We start from the raw sequence: 12,188 nt of genomic DNA on the forward strand, positions 1-12,188 counted from the left end.
AAGGGTGTTAAAACCTGAATGTTTGTATCCCCCCAAAATTCTTATGTTCAAATCCAAACCTCCAATATGATGGTTAAGAGACAGGGCCTTAGGAAGTAATTAGTTCACCAGGATGGAAGCCCTCATTATGGTATCAGTGTTGTTATAAGAAAAGACACAAGAGAGGTGACCTTTCTCTCCCCCATGTGAGGATACAAGAAGAAAACGGTCATTTCTAAACCAGACAGAGTGCCTTTTACCAAGAACTTGACTGTGATGGCACCTTGATCTGAGACTCCCCAACTTCAGAACTGTGACAAATAAAAGTTTGTTGTTTAAGCCTCCCAGTGTATAGTATTCTGTTACAGCAGTCCAAACTAAGAAGAGAAATACCTGGAAGTGTAAGCTAGAAGGACCTAGAAATTGAGATATAAAGATTCTATGGTATATTAGAGAAAGACCAAGGGGACAAGGGAAGGAGCTAATCAAGAAATTCTGATCTAGTAAACAAGGAACTAACTAGATTAGGACTCATGAGACCAGATCACAGTTCTCCCATTTAAAAGAAGCCATTTATTCTTCACTATCTGTGATCATTTCTTCTGTGATCACTTCTGAGGATTTTGCTAAAAACAAAATAAAAATGCACATAAAAAAATTAAAAGTAGACAAATTCAGGGCAAAACCAATAATGCAAAAATCTAAATAATTTGTTATATATATTTATAAGCAAAGGAAGCTTTCCATGCCAGCTTCTGCCAGCTTCTTGTACATACTACAGTTTTTTAAGTAGGCTCCACTCCCAGTATGGAGCCCAGTTTTGGGCTTGAACTCACAACCCTGAGATCAAGACCTGAGGTTATACCAAGAGTCAGATTTCTAACCAACTAAGCCACCCATGCACCCCTGCATACTAAAATTCCAACAAGAGTTTATTAATGGCAATAGTAACTGTCATACTCTACCTTTGCAGTCAGGAGTAGAGCTAACAGAAGAGTTCCTATTACTAACAAAAATATGATGAAAATGCTTATTATTTTGTCTAACATCTTCTCCAACCAGATGATCATCTGCATAGAAAGGAAAAAGAGAATTACTTATCTTCTGAGCATAACTTAATAAAAATGCATATATATCCAAATATTATTAAGACAAAATAGGATATTCAGCATTGCAAATCAAACTACGGCATAACGATTAAAGCAGCGAAAGCTGTAAGCAAGTTCAGAAAATTAACTAATAGCATTAATTACTGTTGTTATATAAAAAGTTTATTATTGTCCTATCTAAGAAAGGCAGTCAATTTGAACATATTTATGTTTGAATTCTCACACAATAGTATATTTACATTTCAAGTTATAATTCATAATCTGGTAAATATTTGAAATGAAATAAAATATTTAAACGAAGTAATGATAGTACATTAGCTGACCTCAAATCTCCTGGAATTTTACTATCAATTAGTAAATATATAGCTTTAGAAAAAGTATGTCTTACAAAATAGGTATTCCCTAAATTATACAAACAAAATAGGAGCAAATTAAATAGGAATTACATTCAAAATATTTTTTCCCTTTGATGCCACTAAGGTTACAAAAACAGTAACAATAAGAATCTAAGGTGAAGGTAATGATAATATCAATTTCAGAATACTACCCTGCGGGTGGGAGGTCAGCAGGTAGATGCACAATTAGAAGGGATACAAAATGGGCTTTAATTATACAGGGAATGTTTTATCAAGCTGGAGGACAGACTCACTGATGTTCTTTACATATTTTTATATATGAAATATTTCATAACAAAATACTTTTTAAAATCTGACATTCCACTTGAAATATCCATTCTTTTTAAAACATAAGCTCTAGGACAAATTGACTGTAAATAAAGAATAATCATTACTACAATGGTTATTCCTTAATCAATAAATTCCTTAATCAATTCCTTAATCAATAAAATTACAGCTCTCCCTAAATGCTATATTTTGAGTATAACTTCTCTCATCTTTCACAATCACAAATAACCTTACATTTTAAAAAAATTTTGTTTTCAGAATATATAATAACTATGACAGATTTCTACAATTCCTCCCATGCAAAGCTACCATGTAACATTTCAAAAATAAAATCAACTAGACTGATGACTACTGAAACACCGCATTGTATCCCTCAACCCCTACTTAAGCTACAGCATTGCTGAATAAGTTAGTCTTAATTTAAATCTGAATTATGCCTCCAGTGAGTTAAACACACAAGAGCAAAGAATGGTGGTTAAAAACAAAACATGACTTCTAAAATATTTTCCATTCCATGCTATAAGCTTGCATCCCTTTATCTTTCATGAAAGATACTATCATTGAGAGATCAACGCTGCAGTGAACTCAAAGATAAAAAGTTCATCTTTTATCTTGACAATTATAGCTTCAAACAGAAGAGTTAATTTTCAGTGCATGCCACCAAAGCATCAAAGACAAAGATTAAAAAAAGTAGTATCAAGTTTCTAAGATATGGAAGGTCAGATGTCATATTTTGAATGTACGTTCTAAAATCAATTGAAACTTACCAGTTGTACAATCAGAAACCAACTCTTAAATAGTTCTTAAGACAGTTTCCTGAAGAAAGAGCTACTATTCTCCTTCTTTGTAGTTCCCAAGCCTGACAGTGCGTGGCACATGGTAAAAGCTCAAATATATATTTGAACAGGCAAACATAAATAACTTCAGAATTAAGACCAGATTTGTATTCACAAACTATAATTTCTAAAAATAACTTGGGAACCCTAATATTCTAAAAAATGACTATTCTGAAATATGTTTTTAAAATGTAAATGATGATTTAGAAAATGTATCTAAATTTAAGTGTGGGTATTTCTAACATATAAAACATGGAATTCACAAATACATTATGTATATCAACATTACAAAATCAAACTTTATGTTTTTAAACCAGGGTAGAATTTTCCTATCAGAAGCCATATACCTAAGGGTTAGAAAAAATCCACACTAAGAGATAAAGTGATAAGATAAAAATCTGTATTCAGGGCTAACAGTAGGGGTTAGAGGTTTCATTCAAAATTTAAAACAAATAGAACTATTTAAGATGCTCAATATAAAAACTAAAAAGATGGGGAGGGAGATCCAGTCCCTCTATCTCTGGTTAAGTTACAGTGAAAAAACAGGACAAAAATGGAGACAGGTAAAGAGAGAGAGAAGAGTGGGAAAGAGATGGGGGAAGAGTTACCAAAGAATAAAGGGAGGGTTTTGTTGTTGTTGTTGTTGTTTTAAAGGTCAAAACAGGAGAAAAAAGTGTGTGGCTGGGGGAAACTGGTGCACAGAACAAAGGACCAATCAATAAAGAGGAAATAACAAAAGTGGACACAAAACTTAGATGGAGGAAAAGAACCCCCATAAAAAGGTGAATGGAACAAGACTCTCGAGGAAACAGAAACTCAGACAAAGAAAGAGAAACACAGGGGCGCCTGGGTGGCTCAGTCAGTTAAGTATCTGCCGTTAGCTCGGGTCATGATCCCGGGGTGTTAGGATCGGGCTCCACATCAGGCTCCTTGCTCAGCCGGAGAGAGTCTGCTTCTCCCTCTGCCCCTGCTCGTGCTCTCTCTGTCGCTCACTCTCTCTCTCTCTAATGAATGAAATCTTTAAGAAAAAAAAAAAAAAGAAAGAAAGAGAGAGAGACACACGGACAGAAGAAGCAATAGAGAAGCAGAAGGGAATGGAGGAGAGAATTCGTAAAGAAATGCCGAAGGCACTGTCGGAGGAGACCGATCTTGTGCTGTGTTCAGCTCTGGGCAGCAGAATCCACACCACCTGTCGTCACTGCCATCCGCTGTCATTACCGCCTGCCCATAGAAGTCACACTGTCCCTGGTGATCTCCCCAGCCTTCCTTGCTCTGAGAAATTATTTTAGTTATTAAACTTTACTTTCTTAAAGGGGAAGGAGAGTCATTTTAAAATGACATTCTGAATGTTTGCAGTGTGAAGGAAGGGCATGCATTTTTTCAAAACTTAGAGAGGTCAGTAAATGTATGGTTATACTGCAAAACTTTGAAACTTCTAAATTGGCTTTGTGTATAGGAAGCTATTAAGAAAGCTATCATTCCACGACTGAGTTTTCTATTCATTATTCTGGGTCTGTAGGCTTTCTTTTATTTTTTTTTAACCAAATTCTAGTTGAGTCTTAGTGCAAATAACCAACACTAAAAAATAAAACAAGCCTTGAGAAATAGGCTCTGTCTCAATTAACCACAGATATGTTCTCTCTCACCCTCCCTTCCCTTGAATTAGTTTCCTAGTTCACTCCACTTAAAGCTGAAACACCAAATACCCAAGCTGCAAATTTTCTAACCTTGGATATAATGTAATAAAATAGACCTCAACTTATTTATGTGCTTTCCTGGAATAGACAGTCCCAGAACTTACAGCAGTCACTCCCACTCTCCACCGATGCTTTACCTATACTATATGGAATCATCAAAGAAAGGAAACCTTCACGTGATCTCTCAGGAATCTTTTAAACCTGAGTCACAACTGGCTAGCTATGAAATAGGCTCTTATTAAATTAGGTGTTCTAACTCAGGCAGTCACCGAAGGTTAAATCAAATTGCACCTAATGACTTTAGTTCTCCTTTCTCTCATCCCTTGAGGACAATTTCATTTCAACATACACAAGTTGGAGAAGTGTATAAAACCACCTACTTTGATCAAAATAAGAAAATGTGACTTTTATTTGCAGCACTATTATTTGCCAAGGATTGAACTCATTTACTCATGTTAGTTTTGCAGGGAATGGAGGTATAGACAACAGCATGTATGTTGGTAGGAGCAGGGCAGTGGCCAATAAGTGTATGCATGCGTGTATGTATTTTACACACTGTTTATTTTCAATCCAAAGTTCAGAAGTTTAAGGCAAGTCAAGTCACCCCTTTCCACTTCTTCAAAAGAAAGAAGAAAACCTTAATCTCTATACTAAAAGTGTCACCTTGGTCTATTTCTATGAAGTACCACATTCTTCTTAAGGTCTTCTATGATATCTCCACTGAAAATTTAAGGTTTTGTTGTATCTAAACATGATACACATAAATGTCATCTCTTGCCATCTGTCTCAGGGATTTGATGAATCTAAGTCTACAGTTACTATATATAGGCTACATGTCACAAGTACAGCACTCCTAATTTATCTGGATTAGCCTTTATTGAAGTTATTAAAAATGTACCTATTTCATGCAAATCATGCGAAGCATTCACTATACATACAATGTCATACCTTGGGAAATACATGAAATTAAAGGTCACAGGACATGACCACAATCTTTTATAAGTTAAAAATGAAATTCTAGAAGAGTAGCTATTAAAAAAAAAAAAGACACTATATAAAATTACCAGCCAAGTGAATCAAGTATTTCACAGATCTTTTTCAAAAATTCCTGTGTCATTTATAAAATAAGTAGCAATAAAAAGTTCTCTTTCCGGGGTGCCTGGGTGGTTCAGTTGGTTAAGCATCTGCCTTTGGCTCAGGTCTTGTTCCCTGGGTCCTGGGATCCAGCCCTGCATCTGGTTTCCTGCTCAAAAGGGAGACTGCTTCTCCCTCTCTCTCTCTGCCCCTTCCCCCCGCTCATTCTCTCTCTCTCTCTCTCTCAAATAAATAAATAAATAAAATCTATTACAAAAAAGTTCTTGTTCCTTTTCGATAAGTATGAGCTCTCACACATCAAAGAAGACTAGAGTAGGGCCACATTACAGAGCTGAAAAGGAATGGCAATCACTCACTGTAGACAAAAGGACTGTAAGACAGAACTTCTGACACACACCTGGGCAAGGAGATAGTAACCATCTATCCTAAATAAATAGCTTTGGGTGTTTAGCAAATTGTACTGTGAAGTACCAATGATTCACGACCTTCCATAGCTTATTAATTTGAACTTTAAAAGCAAAAACTAATTTTGACATATGGACAGAAACAGAAAGAAAATGGAGAGACGGGGAAAGTTACAGAATTCAGTAATAAAACCCAACATCCATGTGTTCATTTACCTTCTTATTTAGCCAGTGCCAGAGCTTGAGGGTAGGGGGTAAGGTAAGAAAGAGAAGATAAGAACAGTGGAATATCATTAGAGAATGCAATAATAGTATGAAAAGAAAAGAAAGTCACTGAGAGTATGAGGAGGAGATAATCCCAGACCAAAAAAACAAAACAAAACAAAAACTGGGAAAATAACTGTAATGCATTAACAAAGTTTTAAAATCAACTGTATATAGTATTCGTTTAAGATATACAATGACTGGAATAACCACAAGCTTTTTTGGCAATTGCACAATTAAAAATACATGCTTGTCTGCTTAAGTAGTCACACCAAATTCCAAAGATCAGAATAATAATTAAAATTCTTTCTCGTATCAGGTACCAAAAGGATTTTGTGTCCCTTTATAAATTAATTCACATTCAAATACTATGTGTTCATTGAACTTTGTGGCTGTAGCTTTATAGTACAAGTCATTTCACATTTTTTAAACAGTAAAACACTTCCATGCTCATTTGGAACAGTGAACACTTGGCCAAAGAGCAGATGGAACCAACATTCTGTTAATATTTGGTGTACCTCCTTCCATCTCAATTTTTGAAGCACTTCTCTTTCTACTTATGTAACATCCTTTCTTTCATATAAACGTTACCTCATCAAAACACCTCACAATATTTAACGCTATATAACTAACACTAGTTAGTGGACACATGATATAAAAATCACTAAACACAGGATTGAAGGCATTATTAGTGATATAAAAAATATAAAAGCTAAAAAGCTCAATTTTATCAGGGTAACTGTAAACACTCTTTGCAGAGTTTTTACTAAAAGTATACCCAGTGCATGTTTAAAACTATACTTCAATCAATCTCATGTAGAGGTACAGTTTCAAAAACACCAGTCTCATCAATCGAAATTTAAAAGAAACATGAAAAATAGATTTATTCCCCAAAGCAGCAACCCCTATGTATTATTATACTAGATAAAACATCATTATGGCATCGATTATTACTAGACAAATATTCAGTTTGCAGTAGTCATTTATTCTGATATGTTTTATTATTATAGCCAAAAATGATAGTTTTATTTATTTTACTGTCCCTCTTAAGAACAAGTTGGCATACAAATTTGAATAAAAAAATGACAATTTTACAAGGCTACTCCATCACAAACACTGTTGATACCTGCAGAACTTCAACTGACACAACTCTCGAGTTGTCCTAAGTGAAGGGTTCCAAATACAAATACGTGGGACTCTGAAAACAAGAGTTAGTGTCCATCCCTTCTGATAGTGGTAAGGCTGTCAGAAGTTCACTGAACTAAGAGTCGTCCTCTTTAAACAGTCTGCAGGATTAATCTGCTCTAGTAAAACAAAGCTTCACCCCAATACCAGGAAGATGTGATAAATATGTTAAAATCTGTGGGAAATCTTAGACTTTTTCATATTTAAAAAGTTGAAAAAAGAATACAAATAGGCAAATCACAAAATAAAAATATAAATAAGCCAATAAGCAAACTCATTTTTTAAATTTTTAAATTTCAAACTAAAACAACACTCATACTTCTTTTTATGAAACTGAAAAATACTTTTTTGTTATAATATCTAGTAATGGCAAGAGCTCAGAAAATGGGCACTGCCCTATGTTACACTGATGGGAACTAAAACTGGCAAACTTTCTGGAAGACAGAAAGGCAATACGTAAGAAAACATATCCCCATGGGGAGCCTGGGTGGCTCAGTCAGTTAAACTTTCGACCCTTGGGGCACCTGGGTGGCTCGGTGGCTCAGTCATTAAGCGTCTGCCTTCGGCTCAGGTCATGATCTCAGATTTCTGGGATCGAGCCCCACATCAGGCTCCCTGCTCAGCAGGGAGTCTGCTTCTCCTTCTGTCTCTGGCCCTCCCTCCTCTCCTCTGCTCATGCTCGAACTCTCTCTCTTTCTCTCTCTCTCTCCCTCTCTCAAAAACAAACAAACAAACTTCTGACTCCTGGTTTCGGCTCAGGTCAAGATCTTGTGGTTACGGGACCAAAACCCACATTGGGCTCTGTGCTCAGTGCGGAGTTTGCTTCAAATTCTCTCTCCCTCTCCCTCTCTCTCTCAAATAAATAAAATCTTAAAAAAAAAAAAAAAAAAAAAGTACCCCCCTGCATCTCTGCTCCCCCAAGAGATGTTACCATGGCTTTAAAATATTTCTTTCCTTCCATCTTATGTGAACTCCAGTTCTTCGTCCCTTTCCTATCTATGCTGGTTTCACCTAACAGTATTTCTCAACCTGAAGTCATGGATGGACCTGCTCAGGGAAACAGTCCGTAGGCTCTGTGAGGAAGTCCGGCTCACACAGCACAGCACCCACAAAGACCTCGATTCAGTCTCGCCTGTCTCTCCTGCCTCGCGTCTGCATATATCCCACTGTGACTGTTTCCTTGGTGCTCCCTAAGAAGTCACGCTGTGGCAGTCGCTCCCTTTGCACTGCTCCATCCGCCTATTCCTCCTGCCCTGTCACCTAAGAAACTCCTACTTGTGCCTTGAAATTTCCTCTGGCATCACCTCTTCTGCAAAACCTCCCCTCTCCCACTGCCTTGCCAACAGCCAGTCCCCTCTTGCTCAGTACTGCCACTGTATTCTGTACATACTGTGCTCCACAAATTAAAACCACCACTAACACACAGAGCCACTATGAATCAGGCTCTGATCTAGGAACTGCACGTCTATTAATTCATTTAACCCCCACAGCCGTTCTCCAAGGTGCATGCCATTATGTTTATTGTATTGATAAGGAAAACAAGGCATAAAAAAGTTAAGAAATTCATCCAAGATCACAGAGCTAGTAGGTAGCAGAACTGGGATCTGAAACCAGTTTGAAATTGGGGTTCATGTTCTTAACCACTGTGTCTAAATTTTAATGGACTGCTGTCTCTCCACTAAACAGAGCTCCTGCATCTACTTTTCTGTGAGTCAGTGGATTTTCCTGAGGACTTAGCCCATTATCTGGCATGTGAGAATTACTCCAAAAATACTGCACTGAGGTGGCATTACCTGACAATGTAATTTTAGGCAAGTCACTTAGCCCCTTTAGATTTCAATGAGGGAGTTGAGCACGTGTTCCGTAACATCCTTTTCTTTTCTTTTTTTTTTTTTTTTGTTAGAGAGAGAGAGAGAGAGCAAGCACGTGGGAGCACAGGCAGACAGAGTGTCAGGCAGAGGCAGAGGGAGAAGCAGGCTCCCTGCCGAGCAAGGAGCCCGATGTGGGACTCGATCCCAGAATCCTAGGATCATGACCCGAGCCGAAGGCAGCTGCTCAACCAACTGAGCCACCCAGGCGTCCCCGTAACATCCTTTTCTACCATTTTTAAGAGGGAAAACTACTTACACAATACTGATTTAAACTAAGTCTATCCTATCCTTACAGAAGCCATAGTTCTAAACTTTCAATATCATCACAGATACAGACATTAAATGTGTTATCGACGATCATAGTAGGAACACCAAATACCATGACATGGAATATATGTATATATAACCTCCATTAAAACAGCCCAAGTGCTTATAATATAATACCTTGCTATCAACTTTTAACAAGAATTTTCCAAGCCCAACAACTGGCCACGGGGCGAGAGCCTCTTGCCGCTCCTTGAGGAAGTGCTCCACAGCCTGCCACCACACGAGGCAGCGTTTCTCCAGGAAGTCCACAACTCCAAAATGAATAACGAGCTTTTTGAGGATCCAGACTAGAAGGAAGGAAAACATATAAAACCAAAACATAGATTACAAAGTCAGAACTTGAAAGGGCCCTTTAATTTCATGTGACCTTTCTAAAACAGCAAAGCTAATATTAAAAAAAAATCAATTAAGGGGGTGCCTGGGTGGCTCAGTTGGTTAAGCATCTCCCTTCAGCTCAGGTCATGATTTTGGGGTCCTGGGATCGAGCCCCTGCATTGGGTTCCCTGCTTAGCAGGGAGTCTGCTTTTCCCTCTCACTCTCCCTCTTGTGCTCTCTCTCTCTCAAATAAATAAATAAAATATTTTTTAAAACTCCACTTAAAAAAAAAAGGCAAGGGGAAAGATGAAAAGTTCATGGTATTCCAGACTGCCAGAATTAGGACAAATAACTTTCCACACAACCCCACCTGCCCATATACTGCCTCTGCTGTCAAGTCCAGAATCCCCGCAGGAGCCAGGGATTATTTCACGGCGTGTATAAACGTAAGACACTCTGATCATGAAGATATCAGGGACTACAATCCTGGCCCCTCACACCTTACCCTTCCGGGCTGAAGAATCCTAACCCCTGACGTGTCCCAATTTCCCTGGCTATTATAGATGCTATTGCCAAATGTTATTCTTCTCCTTGGCTGTTTAACAATGTTAGTGCCCAGAAAAGTACCAGGAATTCCATCTGAATCATGATTTTATACCCCTGGTATTCCTATTTCTCTACTTGATGCTGCCCTGTACGTAAGAACCTGCTAGCAGGCTTCAGTAGAGAAGCAGAGTAGAGACAAGCAGGGTTGTTACAAATGGTCCCTGAGGCTACGCAGGGTATAGCTTCTGCAGAGACCACTCATGGAGAACATGATGTACCCTCTGCACTGGGTAGCAAGGTCGTCCTGCAAGCAGGGGGTGAGCTTCTTATTAAAAGCTAACTAAGAAGGTAGTGGGGCCAGAAGGAAGTGCTACTTAACTGTGGGGGTGCCTTGAAGTCTGGACTCTGGAAAACTGATCCCAACTACTATAATTTACCAAATTCCAGGAATTTCTGTGTCCTTAGCCCTGGCCATGCAATCTAAGGGTTCACAGTTTACTCTTTTGAACCATGACTTCAGTGTTACATACCAATTCAACAATTCCAACATTAACTTTTCTAAATTTCTGGGGAGGTCCCAGGAAAGCTCTTATGGTCTCTAGAACAACCCCAGGGAAATTACAGGCTGTAGAAAATGTTCTCAGGGTCACCTGTTCAAAGCCTGCTCTCCCAAAGCCATGTCAAATTGTTATTGATGGCCTGAAGGTTAAGAAATGACTAGGATGAATATTAACTCCTGCTAACAATTTTTTTTTAATTTAAAGATTTTTATTTATTTATTCAACAGACAGAGATCCCAAGTAGGCAGAGAGAGCCGAAGGCAGAGGCTTAACCCATTGAGCAACCCAGGTGTCTCAACTCCTGCTAACAAATTTTAAAGAGAAGGGGGTTCCAATAGTACCTCACACAATTTGGCAGCATAAAATAAATCATTTGGCAAAACCAAAAACATATGGAACAATCCAGAAAGAGCAATTTAAACTATTTCACTAAGCATTTCTATGAATTCCTTAACAGAAAGCATGCCCTGATATATACTCTGGTATATACTTCATTACAATTTTATCTTGTTCCAACTGCCCAAGAGAAGTTCTGTTTGAGGACGCAAGAAGCAGATACAAACTTCAACCTCATATTCTATGCTCTCTAACAACAGGCACTATACAGTGTTCTGGGCCTAACAAATCTATTTAAAAAAAAAAAAATTTTTTTTTTACAAAGGTTAACAATTTCATTAACTGTCCAAGTTAATAAGAATAGTAAGTTTTAAAATTAAGGATCTAGAAGGTAAATGGTCCAATGAATTAAGAGTTTTAAGCAGGCTTTCAGGGGCGCCTGGGTGGCTCAGTGGGTTAAAGCCTCTGCCTTCGGCTCAGGTCATGATCCCAGGGTCCTAGGATCGAGCCCACATCGGGCTTCTCTGCTCAATGGGGAGCCTGCTTCTCCCTCTCTCTCTCTGCCTGCCTCTCTGCCTACTTGTGATCTCTGTCTGTCAAATAAATAAATAAAATCTTTAAAAAAAAAAAAAAAAAGATTTTTAAGCAGGCTTCCAAAAAGGAACTTATCTTTATTTTTTTATATTTATTTACTTGACAGAGATAGCGCACAAGCAGGGGGAGAGGTTGAAATAGACTCCTTGCTGAGCAGAGAGCACAACATGGGACTCGATCCCAGAACCCTGGGATCATGACCTGAGTCGAAGGCAGACATTTAACAGACTGAGCCACCCAGACACCCCAAAGGAAATTACGTTTAAATCAATAATGAAAAGCTTTGATAAAGAAGAAAGGACTGGGGCACCTGGGTGGCTCAGTGAGTTAAGCCTCTGCCTTTGGCTTGGGTCATGATCTCAGGGTTCTGGGATCAAGCCCCGCATC

The 12,188-nt window shown here is 38.1% G+C and overlaps 1 protein-coding gene across 1 annotated transcript in view; it reads right to left on the reverse strand.

Annotated features, from left to right (window-relative positions):
* Window positions 1-12,188, reverse strand: part of LOC111146050 (transmembrane protein 245) — an 84,117-nt gene that overhangs the window by 42,045 nt on the left and 29,884 nt on the right. Inside the window, exons 6-8 of the mRNA XM_022501427.1 lie at window positions 9,568-9,737; window positions 6,020-6,043; window positions 945-1,049 (exon numbers count right to left, since the gene is read on the reverse strand). Of these exons, the coding sequence (XP_022357135.1) occupies window positions 945-1,049; window positions 6,020-6,043; window positions 9,568-9,737 (299 nt within the window). The remainder of the gene's footprint in view (window positions 1-944; window positions 1,050-6,019; window positions 6,044-9,567; window positions 9,738-12,188) is intronic.

This window comes from Enhydra lutris, unplaced genomic scaffold, assembly GCF_002288905.1.
Source record: "Enhydra lutris kenyoni isolate GAN:26980312 unplaced genomic scaffold, ASM228890v2 scaffoldscaffold13, whole genome shotgun sequence".
NCBI classification, from domain to species: domain Eukaryota; kingdom Metazoa; phylum Chordata; class Mammalia; order Carnivora; family Mustelidae; genus Enhydra; species Enhydra lutris.